Source organism: Colias eurytheme, chromosome 26, assembly GCF_061535395.1.
Source record: "Colias eurytheme isolate Ceu_HAF_F1 chromosome 26, ilColEury1 Martin Lab GWU primary, whole genome shotgun sequence".
In the NCBI taxonomy this organism is placed as follows: Eukaryota; Metazoa; Arthropoda; class Insecta; order Lepidoptera; family Pieridae; genus Colias; species Colias eurytheme.
In genome coordinates, this window is record NC_143005.1 from 971,825 (window position 1) to 998,550 (window position 26,726).

General features: G+C 34.7%; 2 protein-coding genes across 2 annotated transcripts in view; one reads left to right on the forward strand and one right to left on the reverse strand.

The window, feature by feature from the left end:
• Positions 1 to 2,164: 2,164 nt before the first annotated feature.
• On the reverse strand, positions 2,165 to 2,713 carry LOC149897010 (uncharacterized). Its single transcript, XM_090117016.1, has one exon. It carries the CDS (start codon positions 2,711 to 2,713, stop codon positions 2,165 to 2,167), a length of 549 nt encoding a protein of 182 aa, XP_089973142.1.
• A 3,839-nt stretch (positions 2,714 to 6,552) lies between these two features.
• The window catches only part of RhoGAP102A (Rho GTPase activating protein at 102A), a 44,076-nt gene continuing 23,902 nt past the window's right edge, over positions 6,553 to 26,726 (forward strand). Inside the window, exons 1-2 of the mRNA XM_090116785.1 lie at positions 6,553 to 8,390; positions 16,163 to 16,319. Of these exons, the coding sequence (XP_089972911.1) occupies positions 6,789 to 8,390; positions 16,163 to 16,319 (1,759 nt within the window). The 5' untranslated portion in view covers positions 6,553 to 6,788. The remainder of the gene's footprint in view (positions 8,391 to 16,162; positions 16,320 to 26,726) is intronic.

The following is a 26,726-nucleotide window of genomic DNA, read 5'->3' on the forward strand; positions in this document are numbered from 1 at the left end:
AACATTATTTTATAAACATCGTTAGTTATTCGCCTGAAACCTTCAATCTGCTGCAGATCCGATAATCCAAAATAAGATTATGTGCTTGTACGGACTATGGTTCGTACACCTGGGATGCTGCTGCTACTAATAAAACTAAGCTGCTAAATAATATGATTTTATTGCTATGCTGTAATGAGTTACATACGTACGCGGCTCGCGACGTTTTAATGTGAACTAACGCTAATGAATATGAATATGAAAATGCTGTGATATACAAAAATGATGATTCTGCACTCTGTGCGGTTGCACCGTACATGCTCCCGGGCAACAAGAGTGATGGAAGTGAAAGCTATGATAGATATGACGATGAGCTAACCTATTACAAGGTGAAAACAATATTCTTAAAAGCTATTAACAAATGATGCCCGACAATCATTAGATATCGATCTTAAGGCTACACTGTTCTAAAATAGGGAATTGTCTTTTATTGATTCACTGAATGACGCACACACACATTGCTCTGCTTTTTGTTTCACACACATTACACTCACACACTTTCACTAAAACTAACACATGGGTCACTGATGGGCACGGCGGCAGGCCCGACCACCGCGGAGGGCGCTCGCCGCCGCTGGCCGCCACGCACACCACAGGCCTGCTGCTGCTGCTATCCCCTGAATGCGCTTCCCGAGCTAGCAGGGAGTCGTTGTAGCTTTTTTGCCAGCTCCAAATTTGATGGGTACCGGTGTTTATAAAATGCTGAATCAGTTGGATTTCGGATACACCTCCGGCTCAATATTTATCTTATAAGTGTGCTGTTTATGTGAATTAATCATGAAATAGCTTTAATCTCAGATAATGTATTCGCAATAATATACCTGACACCATTGATAAGGCCTGGTCGCGTGCGCCTCGTTGAATCGAAATGCTGATTCGGTAACATGCGGTCATGGAACTCCAATTGTTTACAATCGTGGCTTATTTGTATAGTACGATGTTACAATGGATATCCTTTTTAAAGTTTCATACAGCTGATGATTTCCAGATGATTGGTATAATTAATTATTAATAAATTTTGAAGTTTGGTTGCTTATTGGAGTAGTTAATTAATTTCTATCCATCTTCAACTATGTTAATTTATTGAAGAATATAAAATGTTTGTCGACGTTTATTCTTGTTATATTGAAGTTGTTACTGTATAATATTACGTTTGTAGCTGACGTGAGCATTAAAATAAATAATGTTAATATGAACGATAGATAATAAGTTTATATGAAATGATTTAATTGGAATGCGCTTTTTTCGGGGTGCTTGCTGGTGATAAGCTGCTGGTATGATTCTGTAGCTTTTGCTGATTTGTTTCTTCTGTGTTAACAGGGAGAATGGACAATTTAATAACCGGTCGCTTGATAATACCCGTCTTAGAGCTAGCGCGCACCACGACTTTATGCAGCGTGATTATTTTATCGCAGAAATACAACGTATGAGTTACTATGACAATGCGCGCACATGCGAATAAATAATCGCAGCGATTTTAAAATTGTGATTTGTCACATTTTGCTGCGACTGCTCGCGACGCGATTGTCGCGAAAATGAAATGCAGAATATGAAATTGTATGGTACCGCGCGCACTGCGATCATAAAATCGCACACTCTGGCCCGGCCGGCACTTCACTTGTGTTTCGTCTGTCCAACAGTAAACATCATAGTGTTATAGGTATTGTTTGGTAAACATAAACTCAGTAATCTGTCAAAAGTTTGAATTTATTTATTTATTTAACACTTTATTGTGCAAGAAACAAAATATACATAAAGGTTACAATAATAAAAAAAATAAATAAAAAAGCACAAAGGATGGCCTTTTGGCGGAATTTTCATTCTATAATAGCCAAAGAATTTTTTGGGATACATCCATATCAGAAATATATACCATACATGGAAGTTCATTGTATTTCTGATAAAAGAAACCTTTGACAATTTTATCTGCTGTAAAAGGATGAGTCTAATATTGACGAATTTTCTTTTTTTTTTCTTCTTATCCTCCGAAGTAGTAAATAAAGACAAGCAACTTGTACGAAATCCATGATGAAAGTGAGTAATGATCACTATTAAATTATCGCTGTGCGCGCACCGTACTCTCTGCGATTTTCTACAGCGCGATTTTGAAATCGTGTCGCAAAAATTAAAATCGTGGTGCGCGCTTGGCCTTAGTTTTTACGCTTACGACTCTGACGTAGCCGTCTGATCCAGGATGTAATTCAATCACACGACCCAACGCCCATTTTCCTGGTGGTAGAAGAGCGTCATGTATGATCACGATGTCGTTCAACTTGATGTTAGGCTTTGATGTTTTCCACTTGCTTCTGGCTGATAATGACGTTAAATATTCAGCTCGCCACCGTTTCCAAATATCACTAAATATTTTTTGCGTCAATTGCCACCTCGTTCTCTCATCTCTCTCAGTTTCTATGATTGTTAAAATTGGACCGCTCGCTAAAAAGTGGGAAGGTGTGAGATATGCTAAGTCATCCGGATCTTCAGATAGAGGAGATAGGGGTCTCGAATTTAGACAAGCTTCTAACTGATATAGTAGAGTGGCGAACTCTTCGTACGTTAGCTTTTGATCGCCTAGAACTCTACGTAAATGATATTTCAGGCTTTTAACCGCTGCTTCCCAAAGTCCTCCCGCGCTAGGCCAGGAAGGTGCATTGAAGTGCCACTCGATTTGCATCTCGCTAATTTCCGTGAAAAAATCCTGTGTTAAAATAGATTGCTGGTCAATAAACTCATTCGCTCATGATTTTATTGCTATGCTGTAATGAGTTACATACGTACGCGGCTCGCGACGTTTTAATGTGAACTAACGCTAATGAATATGAATATGAAAATGCCATCCGGCTCGAAGGACCATAAAGATGTACGGACTATGGTTCGTACACCTGGGATGCTGCTGCTACTAATAAAACTAAGCTGCTAAATAATATGATTTTATTGCTATGCTGTAATGAGTTACATACGTACGCGGCTCGCGACGTTTTAATGTGAACTAACGCTAATGAATATGAATATGAAAATGCTGTGATATACAAAAATGATGATTCTGCACTCTGTGCGGTTGCACCGTACAGTGCTTGTAAAGCATTCTATTTATGTTTTTTTTCAACTTAATTTAAAAAACTCTATTCTCTTCGCTTTATTAAGTATTAGCTGTGCTCTGCGGTTCCGCTCCTGTTGGTCTTAGCGTGATGATATATAACCTATAGCATTCCTCGATAAATGGGCTATCTAACACCAAAGGAATTTTTCAAATCGGACCAGTAGTTCCTGAGATTAGCGCGTTCAAACAAACAAACTCTTCAGCTTTATATAATACTAGCGGTCCGCCCCGGCTTCGCCCGTGGTACATATCTACGTTTTCTCTACGTAAAAACCATCCTCGTACTTCAAGGAATATAATAAAAAAAGAATTATCGAAATCGGTTCAGCCGTTCTCGAGTTATGCGCTTACCAACACATTTTGCGATTCATTTTTATATATAAGATTAGTAATTAGTAATTAGTAATTAGTATTAGTATAGATTAAAATATATGTTTGTGTTCTTTTATAAAATTTAAACAAACCAATAAAAATATTATGCAACTATTAAGTTGCATATATTATTCTTCTATTTTTGATAACTAAAACTTTAATTTACAGTCACTCGTTTAAATACTAGGTACCCTATTATTAATACGCGACCTGTAGGTATATAAATTTAAAACGTACCGTAACCTAATGCGCCATAACTACACTATTATTACGCGATAAATAGATGAAATTCTTAAAAGTTCTAAGACCTTCAGAGCACAATTTGGGTCACCAGAGCACAGCTGTCATAACTGAATTATAATTTTTTGCAATGGCAATTCTTTCGTATTTTCATCCCAAATATTTCTTCTGCAAACAGATTAGCGTTTATTTTGTGATTCAATTCAATTTGCATAATGGAAAAGTTTTCAATATCTGTTTGTTAGCTTACGCAGTTATTTATGAATATTGAACTTAAGAGCGTTTATTGCATTTTGAATTATTTTGCAATTTGAAATGACGTAAGAAGTTTTTTGTTGCCACTGTTTACAACTGCAACGTATAATAAGTCAATCATAGACAATTCTATCTTGCAGTCAACTTGCAGTTATTTTACTCTGATTTAGGTTAGCCCAATGCCCAAGCATAGAATATTTGTTATAATAATATAACAAGCTAGTAAAATTCATTAAAATAATTATGTCGTGTATTCCTACTTAAAGTGGTTTACAAACACCCCTGTTCTCAATTACCTACCCACCCTGAATATACATTTCTCTAAATAAAGTTTTCTAAGGAAATATTAAATACAAAATTGAAGTGTGTTTTTGATGCATGACTAATAGCATTGTAAACGTTATTATTTTACCAGTGATGTTCAGAACTGATAAAATTTTGCATGCAAAAAATTTGGCTAATGTGCCTGCACTCAAAACTGTATTGAAAATCCATTTATAACATACATCAACCAAATAAAGATTTATTATACCTAATTATTATTTATTATAAGTGGTGGTTTTTTGTGACGTAACTTGCCCTCTATTAGTATTAGGCACAGATGGCCATCGGTCGAATCTCATACACATACTTATAATAAATTATTTATGTATGGTTATGATATAACTAGCTGTGCCGCGCGGTTTCACCCGCGTGGCTCAGGTCCTGTTGGTCTTAGCTCGTAAATGGGCTTTCTAACACCGAAAGAATTTTTCAAATCGGACCAGTGGTTCCCGACCATGCGCGTTCAAACAAACAAACACACAAACTCTTCTGCTTTATAATATTAGTATAGATATAAGTTTTTAAAAACCTGTTGTTTTCAAAAACGTGTTTTCGTTAGAATAAGTGTTCGTAACATTTGCAAATTTAGGGAAAATTAACTGTCCGGTAAATAGGTAGCTTTACATCATCTAAATTCTATAATTTAATTGTAAATTAAAAAAGAATATTCAACTTTATTTGCTAAACTAAATTGATTTACCGGATCAATTAACTTTTAATAGCGATATAGAAAATAAAATAGAGTCCGTCAGGTGTTGGTTGCAAGATAGCGGAGCCGCCTTTATTTAAATTTTATGTACAAAATGTTTTAAGAATAAAATGGATTGCTACAAGCACATGTATCTTTTCATGACAGAATATTGATAATCGTATCATCTTTTCATATATTGTTTTATAGTCAATGAAATTTATAAAAAAATATTGCAGCAAAATCTATAAAACATTGCCTCCATCGCCACCTAGCGCATTTATCCAGAAATAAACACACTCATACTCGAACCTCGCGCATCATGAAAGTTTCAGTCTGAGAATTTTCATAGTTCTTCTATCGCACACTAGATGGCGCTGAATTAAAACGAAAGCTATTTGAAAGTTTATTTTTAAAAGTGAGCGTTTTATAAGTGGCTGAGGAAGTTAATATACGACAGAGGCGTGCAAATGCTATGATTCAATATGAGATGTTCGATGAATAAATGTCTTAGCAAAATTCTTGTTGTTTATCAGACTATAGCGGTATTTGTAAGTCTTCTAAATTCTATACCTACCTTTATAATAATTTTGTGCTTTTTAAGATGCATGGAAGTAAAAATCTCAATCTCAATATGTAAAATTTTAGATTGTCCACTACAAACTGAAGCTTCATCTTTTCGCAATTGAAATACATAAAAAAATACATTTAAATGTAAATGAATACACATTATTTTATTCGTGTTATTTAACACAAATTTAAAAAATTTAAAGCAATTCATTCCTCAGAAAATAATCATACATCAATTCTTTTATGTTTGCCCTATTAAGTTTTTATATTAAGATATCATTATGTAATTCACTCGAATATAATTACAATTACAAATTACAATTCAAATTTCTGTAATGGAAATTAGAATCATAATCATCGATTTATTTAAATACCAACAGGATTATTATAATAACTAAATCTAATAATAAACACGACACTTTTAATTAACTCTGTTGCCATTGTCTTCCTAAATTTAATCGGAATTTGGTGTTCGTCCAAGGAATTTCATGCCCTGAGTTATTGTGATAGAATTTTAGTATCATCTTCCAACGGATTTTAGAAAATAGATAAGTACTTCGTACTGTTCAATTTTGGATTTGGGTTGTAGCCTGTACAAAGAGAAATATTAATGTTAAAAAATATAGTAAAAACAATGATATCAATGTTTAATTTATAAATATAAAATAATGTATCAGTCTCGTCATTGTAGCAGACACGTATCTTGATTGAAGATTCATAAACATGTTATGATACGAAAATGACATATTATAAATAATTTACATTCAAAACAAATTTATTATAACAAACTAATTTAACACGCATTATGTCAACACATACGCAGTCGCAAACCTTGCACATGTTACATCGAATTTATAGCATATTTACGTAAAGGGCCTAGCCCTGACCAGTAGTAACGACAGGTGGGAAAAGTTGTCACCGCATAGGTCAAGGAATGGGCGGGCGGCGGCGCGGGCCGGGGCGGCTCCGGCGTGGGAGCCCATTTGTTTACGCAGCGCCAGTCCGCGCCGCGCTCAGCAGAGTGCTGCCGCGCGAGACCACCCTATATTCAGTTCACGGCCGCTCTATTACCGGACGTCTATTTCGGCGCATAATATTCTGTGCCGTGAGGAACGCTCAGTTTCGCGCAGGCAGGTGCGCGTGCCGAGGCAGAGAGATGCGGCGACGGAGCCGCGCGCGCGCCGCGTGACCGCCGACGGCATGGAGCGCCGCCCAGCCCGCTTCGACCCAGACCTCATGACCAAGGCCGTACGCCGCCGGGAAAGGCCGCGAGAGCGATGGCTGCTGACGCGAAAAACATGGAAGTACATGGCGGACGCCGGCCGCCGGCTCATCCCGGACGGCGCGCAGAACCGCACGGAGGACGTTCCGCGCATTGAGTCGTACTTCCAAGAGGTCTGTCAGCGGGAGCCGAGGTTTCTGCTATGGCGGAAAAGTTCCTATCCGGGCGTGTTGGCCCGCCCACGCCGGAAAAAACGTGCAAGAGGTGGCTCTGTGCGCGCCCGGTCGCCTTCCGACGACGCTCCGGTGCCCGTGCGGCCCACAGAGTTATTCATCCCTCACACATCAGGTGGCCGATTTGATATAGCAAAGTTAAGGAGAGACTTCTTTGCAGCGCCACCACCATCATCACAATCGGGTTTCACTCCGTCCAGTGCGGCATTTAATGTCGCAGCTAGAAACACTAGTCCACACATTGAGCCTAGAGATAATGATGAAGGAGTACTAGTTGATTTATTGAGAAAGTACCTGAAAGTAGAAGACGATAAGGATCCTCCTCCTCTCACAGAAAGTGAGGAGCTCGTTAAAGCGCTACGAAATTACCTTAAAAGGCAGTCGGAGCGCGCTCCCGCAGACTCTGATACAGATCCTGCGCAAAGAATATTGCGGGAGCATCTTAGCAGATATTACAATAGGTCGTCGAATAAGGATCAATCTGTACAAGATTTATTAAGCGATAGGAATTTGTTGAAAAATTTATACCATGATCTTCGTAAAACGAAACCATATAGAGGTGGAAGGAGTGGAGGTGGCGGTCCCAGTGCCGGTGGGTTCAGTTCTAGCGTGTATAGTGCGTCAAGTTCCAGAATTAATATACGAGGTAGGAGTGTTAGTGCTTACGGTAACGATGAGGACTATGTTCGTTCCCCGCCCATGTCGCCGCCGCCCCTTATCGAAGTACTGGGTGAGTCGCAGGAGGAGAGAGGCGTGGATGCTGGGACTCAAACTGAGCCCATACCTGAAGAAGTGTTGCAGGAGCTGGAGAGATCATACAAAGATAAGCTGGAAGCGGCGACAGCGCCAACTAGCCCGACGAGCCCGCCGCCCGAGAGGCGGCCGCGGCGCCGCTCTAGCGTAGACCATGACGACGTGTCGCAATCCGTGAGTGACACCATCAAACGCTACTTGAGAATGGCGCGAAAAAAGAGCGTCGACTCCGAAAAGACTGATCGCTTCAAGCGTATTAACTATGATAAAAACCTGCGTAATATAAAACCGCGTATGCCTAGTGATGTGGATGACGACGGGCCCAACAAGGGCTGTCAGACGGACGAGGCATGGGTTTTGACGTATAGGGATTTGCAATTCGCGTCGGTGGCGTCGACGCCAACGTCCCCGTCCCAGTCGCACTCGTTTCTGTCCCAGTTATTGGGCCGTGGGTCTCATGCATCGGTGGCTCCCCCTGCAGGTGGCATGCAAAAGTCACGGTCATCGAGCAGCGTGGTGCAGAGCGTCAGCCGGCGGCTGTGGCGCACGCGCAGCCGCTCCTCCAGCCGGGCGGCCGCTTCCTGGACACCTCAGGTCAGTCGTTATTCATTCTTTATATTTACACTTCACTTATTGATTGTGTGAGTTTGTTGGATGTGTGGATTTCATTCTTTATTATTTACAAATCTGTCATAAATCGCAAATATTTAAAGTTTTAAATAAATAAAAATATATATTATGGCCGCTTAATGGTCGATATTATCATGTTTACAATCAAGCATATAAAATATACAAAAATAGTTTGATACATATGATGAGGGTAGAAGGATAATATGTCAATTGGACATTTAATAAACAGGCACTACCTACTTGACTGATTGTAAAATTATCTAATCAATATTATGTTTGATAACTCTATAGTATATCTACAAATAAATAAGAGGCAAAAGCAATTTATTCAAATGGATGGAAAGGTTTAAGTTGGTTAATAACATATTATTTTGCATCGAAAGATCCTCATCATACGTGTGAAAAATAATTGTCTTATAAGTTATATCAGTTTATAATATACTACCTTTCAGCCTGCGGCTTCGCCCGCTTTGTCTAAAACATAATCAATTATATACTTCCTCTTGAATATATAATTGATTATGTTTTAGACAAAGCGGGCGAAGCCGCAGCCTATCTATTAAAAAAACCGCATCAAAATCAGTTGCGTAGTTTTAAAGATTTAAGCATACATAGGGACATAGGGACAGAGAAAGCGACTTTGTTTTATACTATGTAGTGATGTTTATGCAAATTTGTCCAGCTCCATTCAGTCTTTAAATCTTTACACCATATCATATCTAAATTTTAGAAGCAAGGCTTCTATTTATTTTATTGTAATATTATCAAAGGCAATGACGACGATGATTTCGACTATACAGTCTATATCAAATTAATGTTTTAAGGGATATAGTTTTTTCGGAACTACACAAATAAATTATGTTTGTTAATTAAAAAAATGTATATATACAATAGTTTTCCTATGATAATTTACTTTAAACTAAACTCCAATTAAATTTTGTTCTAGAAAGGATCTCTTTCAATATTTTCCTACTACTTAACTATATTGACACCCATAATATACATAATATGTGTATGTTTAATAACCGCTATTTTTTAAAATTGTGATCCTATAAGCTTCGCATGTAATAAACTATAGAAATGATTGCACACATACATCAGAAGAGATTTTTATACAAGTATATCCGATGAGTCATGAGCTGGCGCCAAATGAGCTATTTAAAATTTAAATCATGAATTAAATATAATTAGGCGGTTGACAACCGTCTTCTGTCAGCACTTAGTTTTTGTGGCACTTCGAAAGCTTTTCAATTATAAAGAATGCATTATGTACGTTTTATTTTATGTTTATAAAGACAAATACTTCAAGAATGTTATGCTCTTAATGCAAGCTTGTCGTGACATCTGTTGTTAAATCTTGGTCAGGTCTAACAAAGATTTCAATTTATAATATTCGCTTTGAGAAAGCAGTACATATTAGAACATTTGAATAGCTCCTCTAAATTGTCTTTATTTAGATTCCAATGTATTGTTAATAAAAAATCAATTTGAATAATACATATTTCAAGCTAATAATCTCATGTAAACAAAGCTTTTAAAATATAAGACCTGTATATATATCCGAAGCTTTACACAAAATTATTCCTTTAATATTTTTTACAGCGATAACTTATAAATACATGAGAAAATGCTGGTATTTCGCATCTATTAAAGTTATATCACTTGATCTAAGTTCATTGCTACGGCGTAGGCATTGCGTAGGCTTTACAGTTCGTAGACTGTACACAATCTTGCTACATACGTCTACAGATGATTATGATAGCTAATAATTCCATTCACTAAAGACTGAAGAATTATTATTTAAGTGAAGTCCCGTGTCCCCGTAGTGGGGTAGGGGGCAGATGCATTATTCATACATCTGTTTCACTGATCGATTTTTCTTTAGGTGATCAGCCTTCTGTGTCCTGCCAGACTGAGACATTTTTTTTTTCGTCTCCACCGGGAATCGAACCCAGGACCCCTCGGTTCTACGCTCACGCGTCAACCACTGTACCGAGGAGGCGGTTATTATTATTTATTATTTAATTTTATTAGTTAATTATTAATTAAACTCAACTTTATTTTTCAAAGATAATATTATGTTGTAGTTGATCTAATTACATTTTTTTTAGTTCCTACGTAAATTTCCAGTATTTATTTTTCCTTTTTCATTCTATTGATGATTGCTACGATTAAAGTTTATTCCTACTTCTGAAAAGAAAACACTTTATAGTATACACCTTCAGTATCAAAACATTAATTCAAAAAACTCACCGAGATCTCTTATATAAAAAAAACAGCACGTGTAACGCCAGAAACAAAGCTATACTATCCCACTAGTCACATACCACATTAGTTTTCGTGAAATTGGCGAATCATTTCCACCGCTCGTAAATCGTAACGGGGCCATCCGTTCCGGGTGTGGGTTAAGAGCGAGCGATTTGACACGCTTGTTAGAAATACGCTTTGTAGCGTGTTTATTACTTAAATATTAATGTGTTTATTATGCGAGACCAAGATAAAGTATTCTTATTTGTCTATGTTATTTTATCATAAGGTCTATAATTTGTTATTAAATTCTTGTAAATAAATTTAATTTTAAATTAGAAATTTTCCCAATATCAACAGAAAGATTCAGATAATATCTAATATTCATATATAAGTTTGCCGTTACTTCGGTAAATAATAGATTTATTATATTTGACACTTAAAGTTACAAAGGTTAGAAGTTACAATGCTTTGCGTATAGTAAAGAAGTCTAATCTAATATCTAATATATATTATAAAGGCGAAAGTTTGTAAGGATGTATGGATGTATGGATGTTTGTTACTCTTTCACGTAAAAACTACTGAACCGATTACAATGAAATTTAGCACACATATAGAGGGTAACTTGGATTAACACATAGGATAGGTTTTATCCCGGAAATCCCACGGGAACGGGAACTATCCGGGTTTTCCTTTGCAAACGCGGGCGAAGCCGCGGGCGGAAATCTAGTTACTAAATAAACTGAAAAATATCTTAAACTGTAGGATATAATTTGAATGAGATTTACCTGTTATGCTAATTTATGTTTGTAAAACTAGCTTTGACGATTTCGAAGATGTTTAGGAATCTAAATTCAGTTAATTAAAAATTTCCTTGTTTCTTGACATGTAAATTAACACCAAAAAAAGACGAATTATCATCTCCGCACATACTCGCTGTAAGCTCATGCCTTCAACCAGGCAATCTTTCACCAAAATATTATGATAAGCTGTCTCAGCCGCTCTGCTCATCTGCTCAAGTATTGACACATTTGTCGCCAGACCAATTTGTTTTATTTGTACCTTTCTCATAACTTTCAGAGGATTATAAAAGCAAACATGTTTATACGCTGTGGGAAAAACATATTTTTCGTCAATTGGGATGTTTTTCAACTTTTTAACATAATAATGAGGAACAATCTTTTAAAAGCTTTTTATAAATAAACCCCTTCATTCATTTGTAATTTAAAAGACAATCTTCAATACTTATTCAGTATTTTGATGTTTTTGAATACCTTTTATTTTTATTTAGAGTGTGATTGCATGATGATGACGAGCGATGGCCTCTATATTAAAGTATTTTGATCTTGTCGAATAGAATGATGATATACCTCACTCAATAAAAATATAGATGATATACCTCACTCAATATACCTCACTCAATAAAAATAGATACTTCACTTCTTAATGTAAATTCCTCTTTATAACACAACTAGCTTTCCGCCCGTGACTTCACCCGCGTCGTCTAAAACTTAACACATTGTATACTGAAACCTACGAACGAACGAACACCATGCTATCCATTGGTGAAAACTGAATAAAAATCGCTGCACTAGTTTTTTAGTTTATTGTGTAGTACATACAGAAAGACAGAAAAACTTGGCGGAGGACTTTGTTTTATATAGTAAATACTAAATATCGATATTGATAGCACGTGATATTGATGTCTCAATTTAAAAACTTTATATAGCATCCAAATACGTCATTAGGTATCTATCTATAAAATGGATCGGTACTGATGACAAGCCGTGACGTCACACGGTACGTCATCCCGTAGTAGACAGACTATACATATACAGGTAACAGGGTGTAATCGTTAAGTGTGCGCACACTAAGTAAAATGAAAATAATAACTTTTTAAAAATATAACGAGAAATAACGTTTATTTTTAAAAACTTATTATTGCCATTTAACTCATTAGGTTAAGTACTTTCGATATCAATTTAAAGTTTTATGATATCTGCAATTGTTACGGAATAAGCGTCCGTGCACACTTATCGATTACACCTGGTAGACCAAGACTTTTATGGTCATTCCATGTCTTGTCGTGAATGTAATAAAATTTACAAGGATTGATATATTTATGCTTAACATACACTTGTTACCTATATTTAAATTGTATTCTCTATTTTAGTGCTTTTGGTAATTTTTGAAAGATTTTTATACATAGTTCAGAATTTTTATGATTTTTTATTTAGCGTAAACAATCCTTATCCTGTAAATCATCAAGTTAATAATCTAATAGCGCATTAATAATTGTAATTTTATTAACACCGTTGTATTTACCACACAATTACAAGAATGTCCTTGTTACTTGTAATATGTATTATATAAAAGCTCTCTTAGTATTTTCCACCGCAATGACTAATAAGCAATAAGAATACAAAAAAATAAACTCACAAAAAATGATAAATCTCGGGAATGCTTTTAGACAATCGCTGAATCACGAACACCGCTGCACAATGTCACAGACTATATTTTCAGTATCACTACATAGTATAAAACAAAGTCGCTTTCTCTGTCCCTATATCCCTATGTATGCTTAAATTTTTAACGTTAACTACGCAACGACTTTTGGTGCGGTTTTTTTTAATAGGTAGAGTGATTCTCGAGGAAGGTTTTAGTACATATATAATTTATTAGCTTTTAGACAAAGCGGGCGAAGCTGCGGGCGGAAAACTAGTAATTCTATAAATACAAATTATGTAAGCCCGCGTGGACCCGTTTCTTATATCGATACAAACAAGCGATTGCAAAATATATTAAGAAATGTTTGTATTCTGCATTCCACGATCTCATCGGTCAACAAACAAACTCTTTCACAGAATTTGGAGCTGGTGTTTTCTTGTTGTGTTTTACGAATCGATTCCAATTATTTTTACGCATGTTAAATTATTTCTTTTCTTTAATTGTTTTTTTGTTTTTGAAGCAATGCGAACTCTTGGAGAAAAGGTGTATGATAATTATTAATCAAGATCGAAAATTTGGAATTTATCACGTCACTTTTAGCTTTAGCTGCACCCTTGCTTTGCTTAATAAATTCGTAGTTTACTATTCATTATAATATCTGCTGGGTTGTTTGACTGAATAGCAATGAAGAAGTTTTTTATTAATTATACATATACAACATATATGTATATTATTATGACTAGTTTTTATATATAAAACCATTGTAAAAAACAGTCTATTTTTAAAAGTCAAATATGTACGTCTTTACTTGCGGGCCCTTATTCGTAGTTTACAATCCTAATTAATGATATTCAGGATCCTACAGTGAAGCAGAAATATTCGATAGTTGTTTTCTGCACCCTCACAGAATGTTTCTATGACTATGCTACTAATTTAACTCTAATCTGTTGCAATATTGCTGTGAATTTGACCCAATTCGTGCCGAAGTATGCTCGACTCCCACCAATCGGTTGTTCTGTGTTCTCACGTCATAATAATATGTGAAACTGAGCTACTAACTCGTTTGATGTCCCGTTAATTTTCATGCATATATCTCAGATTTTATAAGTGGTCGGTATAGTTGGATTACTATTAAGAAACACTTCTTGAAGTGAAAACTTCACTAGTTGCGATGAACATCATATGGTAGGAAAAAATCGTATGATTTCGAGGCACCGATATCACTATGCACATTTTATGAAATTTCAAAGACAACTAAAATTCTTAGAAAAAAAGCTTTTACTGCGCACTTGGTTTTTTTGTAATAAAATGGTAATTTACTTCAGGGAAAATTGACGTGGAAGGACCACAATATAAATTCACAAACCATTTTATGTGTCACAAACAGGCTGCTGCTGTGCAATATCAAATTTTAATCCTAAAATTGGAAATAAGCTTTTACTTCTATCCGCTGTGCCTTAATGGTATGCTTAATAGTTTTTCTTATAAAAATCATCATTAATTCATTGTTTTTTTTATGTGGAAGGACCATAATATAAATTCACACCAAAGATTTTGAATAGACTGTCCCATCAACAGCATAATAATGCAAAATGTTTGATGTTCATTGCGACAGTAACTGATGACTTTCGTAATACAGTCTTTATGAGTTTATAAATAATATATTATGTTTTATCTTTGATCTGAAAACTGGGTACGTTATCCGTGGGTGGAAGAGGGACATCCTGTCTGGGATATTATTTTTTATGAGAAGAGATTGGCTTTCTAATTCAATACTATGTGTAAGATACTATGAAAAATAGGTATCTATTTACATTCGTAGGTCGGGTATAGGTAAAGCAACTTTTTATAGTTATAGACGGATAATAAAAGCAGTCTCCGTCCAAAAAGTTAGGAGCATTGCGAATGTGTTTCCATATAATATGTTTGAAAAATTACGAAATGATGATGACCGATGATGAAAACATTTTTGACCTTAAATCTTTAAGTTTTGCAATATATAATAATATATAATTTATGTACCTAATTATTAGATAAAAATCGCTGATCAAAATGTTCTTGATAACTATTTGTGTTGTTTTGCATTGTTCTCTCGTCTCTCATTATCCTACTACTATTATAAAGGTGAAAGTTTGTATGTATGGATGTTTGTTACTCTTTCACGTAAAAACTACTGAACCGATTACAATGAAATTTAGCACAAATATAGAGGGTAACTTGGATTAACACATAGGATAGGCTTTATCCCGAAAGTCCCACGGGAACGGGAACTACGCGGGCGACGCCGCGGGCGGAAAGCTAGTATATTATAACAATATGTGTAATAACTGAAAATTGGTAGTAATCTATTGAGTAAATCGTAGAAAATCTTGGCAAATAAAAGCTTAATGTTTAATACAAATGACATCGGAATGTTAAATCAGGTCAATTATGTTTATGCTTTCATATTTATACACAAACTATTTTGGATAATCGTCTTGTTGTCGAAAATACTTCCTTCATCTTAATAATTTACTTTTACTGCTTTCTGCATGAGTAACATTATTGTGACCTTGAGAATTCCCTCTTATTTATCCTACTAGCTGTGCCCCGCAGTATAACCCGTATTGCTCTACTCCTGCTCTTAGCATGATGATAAACGGCCTATAGCTTTCCTTGATAAATGAGCTATCTAACATCGGAAGAATTTTTCAAAACGGACCAGTAGTTCCTGAGATTAGCGCGTTCAAACAAACAAACAAACTCCTCAGCTTTATAATATTAGTAGAGCAAGAGCTTTTTACCCCCCCCCCCCCCAAATCTCACACGAATGAGAAAAATGCGGGTTTTTCTTAAAAAAAAAATAAACTCTGGCAGAACTTTACTATCCACTAAGTCGATATCAGTATGATGACATGACGCGTTGTGCAGTGCAGCTATTAATAATAATAACTATTAAAAGGTGTGATATAATATGGTAATAACTATTAATACAGGTCTAACTGCCACCTATATCCATCCAATCAATCGATATCAGTATGATGACGTGACGCGTTGTGCAGGGCAGCTGTTGCTGGGCAGACGGCTCCGGGCGCTGCGTGCGGCTCGCCGACACGTCGCTGCTGACGCTTACCGAGGTCGAGCGGCGCGCGCTGCAGCAGGCCGCGCTGGCAAGACTGCAGCAGCTCAACATTGGGACCAGTATTAAGATACCTGAAGGTAAGTCAACGTAAAAGTTAATATTTTTGAAGTTCGATAGGCGAGTACCTAGAGAGTATAATTTTAAGATCGCGTCATGGCAAGTAAGGCGATGATTTAGGTATCTTTGAATCTTGCCATAGAAGTTTCACTTTTGACACGTGTGCTCAGCAAACACGCTATTTTTTGTTATGGTAATAATTCGGTTGAATTAGCTCGTCAAGTAAGGTTTGGTGACGTTGTAAAGTTCATATTTTACGACTTCAATACGGCAATATGTTTCAATTTATGCGAAATTTTTCAACTTAAAGTAAAATCTAGGATGTATCTTATTATTTGTTAGGCAGGTAGGTGTTAGGGTGTGTAAAATGTCCATTGATGATCAGTCAAAAATGTAGAACAACTCTCTTTAACCATCTGTATTGTATACTAGCTGTGTCGCACGGTTTCACCCGCATTGCTCCACTCGTGTTGGTCTTAGCGTGATGATATATAGCCTAAAGCCTTCCTCGATAAATGGGCTATCCAAAACCGAAAGAATTTTTCAAATCGGACCAGTAGTTCCTGAGATTAGCACGTTCAAACAAACAAACAAACTCTTCAGCTTTATAATATTAGTATAGAGGACCACTTTGTACGTGTACTGCACGTGTATTTTTCGTTCGGTCTAGATTCCGAAAAATAGATCTAGTTTATTCGGTGAAAGCAAAGTAGTCAGGTAATAAATTACATACTTTAAACCCGTATTGCCAATTGGTGATAGCATATAAATTAAAATCAAATAGTATTTCTCAAAGTGCGTATAAAAGTAAAAATTAAATTGTCATCGCGGCTCGTAAAATCTACACAAGCGGAAATATGACTATAAAAAAGCGGGAAAAGACGACAGAAACGAGGTGCGAATACCGCAGGTGACGGTAAATGATTAAAAGGAAATAAATCTGAAGCTAACTGAGTATTGTAACTGGCAGGCTACCAAGACTCGAGATTATCTTAATGTTGAGGGAAAAGGGCTTATGGCGATTAACTACGCTCATTTACAAGCAGAGTATACAATCTGACGAGTGACTGACCGACGTTTCTAAATATTGGTTTAGGAGATTGTATGAAGAAATGGGATGAGTCTTAAAATTGAAGGCTTGTTTGTTAAAGCTGTTCTCTGAACTAATGGTACCTTTTGCGATGTTTTGAAAGCCCTTCTAAAAGAAATTTAGTTGGACGAACAATACTTTGCGTTCGAATTTAAATGGTACCTAATAATGGCACAATATACCTAATAAGGATTATATTATCCGGTTGACTATGAAATAGTTAAGAAAATTAATAGACTATGTATAAATAAATTAATATGAATTGCACGGAAGATGTAAATATCTACTTAGTCTAAATGATTATTATAATGTTAGACTATTTGATTGTACGCTTGTTTATTGCAACATAATCAATTTAAATAACTCTTTCATACGAAAAGCTTACCAAAAAACAAGCATTATTTATTAAAAAAAACCGGCCAAGTGCGAGTCGGGCTCGCGCACAAAGGGTTCCGTAGCAGCAAATATAATAAATTACAGTTAAATCAACCTATCTCAAAAACTATAAGAGATACTTTGATCAAACCAAAAATCGTTGAAAGAGTTAATTAGCATGCATCACCTCTATTTTTTTTAGAATTTTATACCCCGTAGTTATAAAAATAGAGGGGGGGGGACATACTTTTTACGACTTTGAGAGCTGATATCTCAAAAACCGTTCACTTTAAGAAAAATGTTTTTTAGAAAACTTTATATCATTTTAAAAGACCTTTCCATTGATACCCCACACGGGTATGTACATCGAAAAAAAAAATTTCATCCCTCAGTTACATGTATGGGGGGCCCCACCCCCAATTCTTTTTTTTACTATTTAGTGTCATATTTTTGTAGCGGTTCATACAACACATATTCCCATCAAATTTCATCACTGTAGTACTTATAGTTTCCGAGTAAATCGGCTGTGACAGACGGACAGACGGACAGACGGACAGACGGACATGACGAAACTATAAGGGTTCCGTTTTTGCCATTTTGGCTACGGAACCCTAAAAAGACCTCCAAAGGTCCAAAATGTGAACTATATAAAAAATTTAATCGAGCAGCCCTCCAGACACGTAAACATATGTGTACTACGTAAAACCTTTGAAAATGTTAAATACATGACGGAGCAAACAGCAGAGAACTATTATTTCTCAGCGATACACTAATAGAACGTACTTATCTCATTTCGTTTATAGCACAGTAAAGAGCTACTCTCCCGAAATATCTCACGCTATTTCAGCGTTTAAACAGATCATATTTGACCTCAGATTATACCTTGTATATAATTGTTAGTAGGAAGTGTATGAAATTGATTATAAATATATCGTGTTGTAAGAATTATGGGATTTTTATTTGTAATGGAAAATCCGTTCATGATTTACCTTCATGGCTTATGCCTTATATTGAGATGTTAGTTGAGTCTATAATTATCGAAGTATAAGATTCTTATAAACACAGATATGGTCTATGTATTATAATTGTGATATTAGAAATATAACAAAATGCTGTTCTTAATAAATGTGACGATTGTAGGTACTCGGGTGGTAAATTAAAAACATGTTCTTCTTTCATTGAATTGTAATGTTGTTAAGTACAGGATTTAAATACCTACAGTTTTCTGGCATTAATAGATATTATAGAAGTCTAACAAAATTTGTAATCTTCCATATAATAACGTTAAAAAATTTAGTCTAAAATTTCGAATGCTCGCAGAATTTTAGCTAAATTATTTACGATCATTAATTCTCCTTTTGAGAGCGATACAATTATAGATCAGCTTGTGTTAAGAATACCCAAAGAAAGATGCTGGTTAGTAGACAAGATAAAGATATAAACTCTATCTCTATCGAACACAACATTTTTACGCAACATAAGTACGAGCGTGCTTAAGCGACGTTAAACACAGGTGACCTACTGCTGCCAGAAATAACTTGACGCGCGAGACATCGGCTATTTACAAGATGGACTTTAAATAAATACGCTACGAAAGTGACGCGTGGTGACGTCAGACGAGACATTGCATAAAGTTTTAACAGATATAAACTAGCTGGTTTACCTGACTTCGCCCGGGGTGACTTGCTGTTACAAGTGTAAAAGCTAAGCATTCCCTGTATGTGGTATGCCTATAGACTATAGCTTGTTATTGTTGTACATAAGCTGCAAGTGTCAAAATCCTTTCGGAAGTTTTGGTATTATGGAGTAGCAAATATCCGACTTTTTCAAGAAATTTTTAAAGTTATTTATAAATATGTATATGCTAAAAAAGAATTTAGGATATATATTCATAAATCCATGTAGAAGCTAGAAAACCACAGAACAGATAATTTCTACGTATCAAACAAGAACAAAACTTGAAAAAAATACTTCTCTGCGTGTTCTAGTCTGATGGAAATTGCGTGAGCATTTTGAAAAATTTTCTTTTAAGATTAAAGTTCAATAACGAAAATGAATTAATCAATTTTATTTAAATAAGTTTTTAAACTATGCGAAATATGCTTTGGAATGCTTTTGTATGATTATTTCATCTCAGTTTTGTGTACTCTGTCTAAAGGAAGACATAAATCTCAAACTATAATGAGAAGTTTGACTTTCTTGTCTTTAAAATATAATTTCTGTTATGTAGATAGAAATTTATATAGCCTGAAAGGAAATGAAATCTATACTAATATAATATATAATCTATACATCTATACATCTATACAAATATTATAAAGAGGAAAGGTTTGATTTTTTGTTTGTTTGTTTGTTTGTATGAATTGAATAGGCTCCGAAACTACTTGGCAGATTTGAAAAATTCTTTCACTGTTGGAAAGCTACATCATTTCTGAGTGACATAGGCTAGGTTTTATCCCGGAAATCCCACGGGAACGGGAACTATGCGGGTTTTTTTTTGAAAACGCGGGCGAAGCCGCAGGCGGAAAGCTAGTAATATTATAAAGCTGAAGAGTTTGTTTGTTTGAACGCGCTAATCTCGGGAACTACTGGTCGGATTTGAAAAATTCTTTCGGTGTTAGATAGCCCATTTATCGAGGAAGGTTATAGGCTATATATCATCACCCTAAGACCAACAGGAGCGGAGCAATGCGGGTGAAATCGCGGGGCACAGCTAGTAAATAATAAAGATACCTGACTCTAAAGAAATATATTGCAATATTTATTGTATAGAGGAGAATTTTCTATTAATTATCTAATTATACTTTATTTTATAAGTACTCTAATTAATCCCTAATTACAGTAAAGATAAGATACAAATTCCCATCCCTCGCATCTTCATTTCAGCTTGTTTTATCAAAAGCAGCACAATCAATCAGCGATGTACCAATTAATTCACAAATTATGCATGGGCGTAGCTACCCATGGGCACAGGGTGGGGCAAAAAAAAAACCGGCCAAGTGCGAGTCAGATTCGCGCACCGAGAGCTCCGAACAAACCTACTTTTTATTATGTTGTAACTCTAAAATGTATGTTTTAGCAATTTTCCCTTTATCTGTGCTATTCATTGCTTTTAAGTTTTAACCAAATTTTAAGACTGTGTTCACGGGAAGTACAATGTTGGTTTTGATTCCCTTGCGAATGTCGAAATTTGCGATAATTTGCAGCATAAAATGGATCTTTTGATTGCGTTGGCTTATAGTTTGATTTTTTTCACAGCTTTAAGCGACTGTAGACTTGAGTATTCGATATAAATTTCAGCTTGATACCTCCACGCGTTTCTGAGAAAAAGTGTGTTGACAGACAAACCGACAGACAAACTTTGTTGTCCTTCTGTCTATCTGTCTAAAAACACTTTTTTTTTCAAGAACGCGTGGTGGTATCAAGCTGGAATAATAATGAATAAATCAAAACTCAAAAGATACAGCCGTTTATCTTGCAAATTTCATCCCTATATATAGTTTATCTTTCTAATAAAATAATATGATTCCTTTTTACACGCTTTATATTAGCTTCACCTGTATGTTTGTATGTTTGTAACCGACTTCTTTGGGCGCGATTACGGCCAGATTTCGTTCAAACTTTGTAGATTTATTTAGGACCGATGACAATACACTAATTTGATAAAATAAATAATAGTTAAAAAAAATAAAAAACACGCGTTTTATAGAAAACCGAACTAAAAGCGTGTTTTTTAGTTTTGTTAAACTATTATTATTACCATAAAATCTAGGTACTAAACATGTCTATGTAAATGGAAAAATAAACCATTTCAAATGGTAGATATAACTCAGTAAATAAAGCAAAACCTTGCACTTCCGATCCAATTTCATGTTTGTTTTAGGTTAATGGTCACTTATTGACCATAAAAACACAAAATGCTGATAGATCCAGGTGGAGCTTTGCTCGCAATCTTATATTTTTTGACTGATATCTCGAAAACTATCCACTTTAGGGCAAAAGTTACTTAGACTTTTTTGTAGAAAGAAAAATTTCGCATCTTTTATACTCTTTTAACTTTTCTGTAAAATTTACGGTTATGGCCTATAAATTTAATGAACTAGTTTTTCGTTAAAATATTGGATTAATGAATAAAATGCATGTAGGTATGTACATTGTTTTTAGATCACTTTATTCTCTACAACTTTTGTTTGAATTTTTTTTTAGTGCCCATATTTTTTGAGTTGTTCTACGTATAATGTAGAAATGCCGCCGCTCGGCGGGTGACGTGGCAGGTGATGTAATGAAAACGAAGAAGAAATTTCCAATGCAAGTGGATTTTCACCGTTTCCGAAACGGCAAAATTTTTTATTTTTTTTTACTTATAGAAAAGTTTTTAATACATTTTTTTAAATATTTTCGATCCATTTTCTTTTATTTTATTCTTGCATCCGAATATAAAATAACTACTCAATAATATTTAGTTGTAGGAAATATATATATACGAAACATACATACCTTGAAATTTTCTATTTTTCGCCAAACGTTAAATAACTCAAAAAGCATTAGAAAAAAAGTTTCAAATAAAGTTATCTCAATAAATGGATAATGCATATATGTATATAGTAATGCCTTTGCATTTCATTGACTAATCCAATATTTTAAAGAGTTACTTGCCAAAAACGATTAATCGGATCATTAAATAGGCCATAAATCGTAAACGGAAAGTTTTACAAAAAAGTTTACAAGGTATAAAACATGTAAAATTTTACTATCTACCAAAAATTCTCCATATTTTTTGCCTTAAAATGTATAGTTTATGAGATATCGGCCAAAAATTTTTATGTAAGATTGCGGGCGTATCTCCACCTGGATCTGTCAGCATTTTGTGCTTTTATGGTCAGTAACTTAACCTAAAACAAAAGTGAAATTGGATGGGAAATTTAGTGCGAATTTGGCTAAATACAAACAGCTTTGAATGGGGTAACAGTACTACACTACTTTTTCTGGCACCAAAAGTGGTTTAAATCATCTAACATAGAAGCGCAAGCTTTTTGTTTAGATCGCATTTTTTGTGTCGACTGACAACTTTCGAGTGAGAATTTTTTAACGGATATTAAGTTTTGTAGTCAGTACCTAGATAATTAAGTTTTTTAGATTTGGTTAGGTACCTTCCAGGTCAGAGCCAGGGTGGGGCAAGTGCCCCACCCTGCCCCACCGTGGCTACGCCCATGAAATTATGTATTTAGTTTTGCGGATTAAATATATGTATTTTACTTGGCAACACAGTTTCCTTCTGTCACGTGATACGTTTTGATGAGTTTCTTAAGAGATTATTTTTGATTAAGAATCTAAATGTAGGTGGATAATTCGTTTGGGAACTTCTCAAACAGTTGGCAAACGGGTTCCATTATAAAGCTACACTGTGTTTACATTTATTTATTTTAAATTGAATATAATAATTTTTGAGCTGTTTACTCTGAATTGCTCGATCTGTTTATGAGTTTGTGTGTGTAAAAAATAGGTGTACGATACTAAAAATAATATAAAGTCTATTTGTGTTTTATTGTCTTGATAAAGGTGTAAAGATTAATATATTGCGCTGTAATATATAACACCTATATTTGTAACTACATTCGTGTAAATAAATGTAATTTGAAATTGAATTTGATTATTAATATTTTGCGCTATAATAATAACACCTATATTTGTAACTACATTCGTGTAAATAAATGTAATTTAAAATTGAATTTACTTATCAGTTATAACTCTATCTACAAGCTATCTATACAAAAAATCTAAAACCTTTTAAATTTTAAACCAAACCACGTCAAATACAGGTTAAAAAGCTTCAGTTTATTTTCCTTTAACAGTTCAATCGGAACCGGGATCAAACAATTAAGAAACAGACTCAACAGTTATGTCTGTGATATATCGGGATTTTATTTTTCTTGCGAATAAACAAGGCGACTAGACTGAATGTTGTGAGGAATGCAAAAATGTGTAATGTAATAATATGGGCGGGATTTACGTGCAGTATAACAAATGTCAATCAGTATGTTTGAAACAGCTTTCTCTCGATCTCATAATTTGTAGGAAAATGACGGTTTTTAATAATTGTATATTCTATTACAAATTGTATAGTCTATTTACAAAGTCCGGTCAATGTTCGACCTTCATAACGTTATTATTTGAAATAATAATAAAGAATTGATACTATGAATACGTTTTTTTTGCTTTGACGCATAAAAGAACAAGATTTGTAAATGACTACATGATCACTTTAAATCACATTTACATTTTTCTTCTAATGGACGTGTCCCATTAGGTGTGTTGCTTTTACATTATTCTTTTTTGTTTGAATGAACATCCACCTTATTTATACTTCTAATATCAAGACTATTCACGATTTAGGTAGGAATGTTCTAAAATATAAATATTTCAGATAAATTAATGTGAAAATACTAAATTCTCGGTGTAGCTACACCTTTAATCACTTAGCCACAAAATGAAAATTTATCAGGAGATTGACTATGGTCAATCTATTTTTGTTTTGGAATTTTGTTAATATGAAATTAATTGTGATGTTACTTTGTTTTAATTCGGTGTTGTCGTTGAGTGTTGCAATGCGATTAAAATATAAATAAAAAACATGAGCGATGTCAAGGGACATCCGGAATCCGGATGGAACGAAGTGTTAAGTTAGAGAGAGACAGATAGAGATCCACGCGCACGCCGCACGGCTTACAACTCTAGCAAAAAGTGTCGTGACAACTTTTCCTAAGAATTTTTTCCGTCTAGCCCCCTTTCACAACGCGCGATAAGGAACTTCGTTCCAATAAAATAAAAGCAACGGACGCGGCTCCCTTGATTCATATGAACGGTCAATTTGTTTTTTGTTTTTGTACTTCTACAATCTTTGGTGGGCCACCTGCCCCTTTGTTTGTTAAAGGTGTAAAGATTAATATTTAGGACATAATAAAAATAAAACTATTTTTTTAAATATATTTTTGTCATCTGTATCTATCTTCATATTTTAAATAGTCTCTCACATTTTTTCCAAAATACTTACACATGCTACGCTAAATAATTTCAGTTACAATGCACCCATCTATATCAGCTTACTCGGGAACGAATGGAATTTCGCGCGTACTTATAAATGCAATCTAAATATAGTTTGGCATCCCCGGCACGCCTGCATTATCTCGTACTGACATGTCGCAGTGTCGCTGCTAATTCATTTATTGAGTTCCATTGTAAAAAATCAATGTTTGGTATCGTATGGTAAACGAGTTAGTGGCTACTTGCCTTGTTTTAGCTGTTTTAGTTGGTTGAGCCTGGATACTGCTCGGTAGAGAAGTAGCTTTCTAATATTATAAAGCTGAAGAGTTTGTTTGTTTGTTTGAACGCGCTAATCTCAGAAACTACTGGTCCGATTTGAAAAATTATTTCAGTGTTAGATAGCCCAATTATTGAGGAAGGCTATAGGCTATAGGTACTATATCATTACGCTAAGACTAACAGGAGCGGAGCCACGCGGGTGAAACCGCGAAGCGCAGCTAGTAATTAATAAACCCCACAAACTCCAAACTTTACCTCTTTTTAGTAGAGTGAATTCCTGTCTCCAAAAGCTTGTTAAATAATATAATCATTGAAAAATTATTCTAAAAAAATTATGGTCTTTTCACTCAAATATTAAAGGTGTTTTACTGTGCTCTCCCATCCATACCTGACTTAAGTTTACGTTGCGTTGCTGAAGCTGTCTCCCCAACACTTGAATGCGATGTGTAATCGTAAAAAAATTTCATGTTTGAAAGTTTATCAAATTTGATTTATTTAATTTCTGTAAACCGTAACCTTGAAATAAAAACGCATAATCATCGTAAAATTAGAAGGAGGAAAAGTTTGTGAAATCTTGTAATTCTGATGTCATATAGTGTTCTAATCGCTTTCATAAATCTTCTTAAGAAATTAAATAGCAATAAAGTTTTTTTTTTTAATCTTAATGCTTCAGTTTTTAATATAATTTTAAGTATCTTCATTTGCTTAGAATTTATGCGAATGGACAATCCATACTAATATTATAAATGCGAAAGTAACTCTGTAAGTAAATTCTTATAAGACTTAAAAACATTTAATTATTAATAATCGCTCATGAAGTCTCACCTATATTATACATATTAATTATTATACTTTAGGCCTTCAGGCAACGTTGCTATTTAGTTATCTGTGCCTGAACTTTGGAAAAGTGTCTTGGACTTATGTATCGACTAAAGCATCTAACAAATATTAAATAATATCAAACATATTATAAATAACATTAAAGCTCTTAATTCTCTGTTTTTACCATCTCTTGCGTTATCCAGAAATACGCCAAGGCGTGGGAATTCCACGAGTAGTTTTTTAAACGCCATTTATTATGAAATAGACAGGCAGTTTACACATTTAAGATTACATTGTGTGTAATTGGTAGAATTCGAGAGTTTAACTTTGTAGATATTAAAAGCAAGCGTTTGAAAGAATGTTTAACAACAGCAATTGACCTTGGAAATAATAATATAATTTGTTTAATTTTTTCTATGGAGTATAAAGTATTTTATCCTAATGCTGTATGACGATTCACGACTTTCTGATAAATTCACAATGTTAGACAACATTACCTATATTTTATCCATTATAAATTTTAACCGTCGATAAAGCTAACAGACAAAGGTAATCCACAATTTGTGCCATAATGAAACTAGCTATGTATATGGTTTTAAAATCTTCATTGATAAGGCTTTATTATTCATGAATAGTTTTGTTTTCCCACAGAAAGACGGGATTCAACTGTAAAATATTAATTTGACTCACCACCATGGTGGTTTTCTTTAGAATAACGTATCAAAAATTTTAATTGGTCAATAATTGACAAGCGACATCAGTTACAGTAAGCTAATGGTTAGGGAGCCAGGTGCAAATTTGGTTAACTATTTCCTCTCAA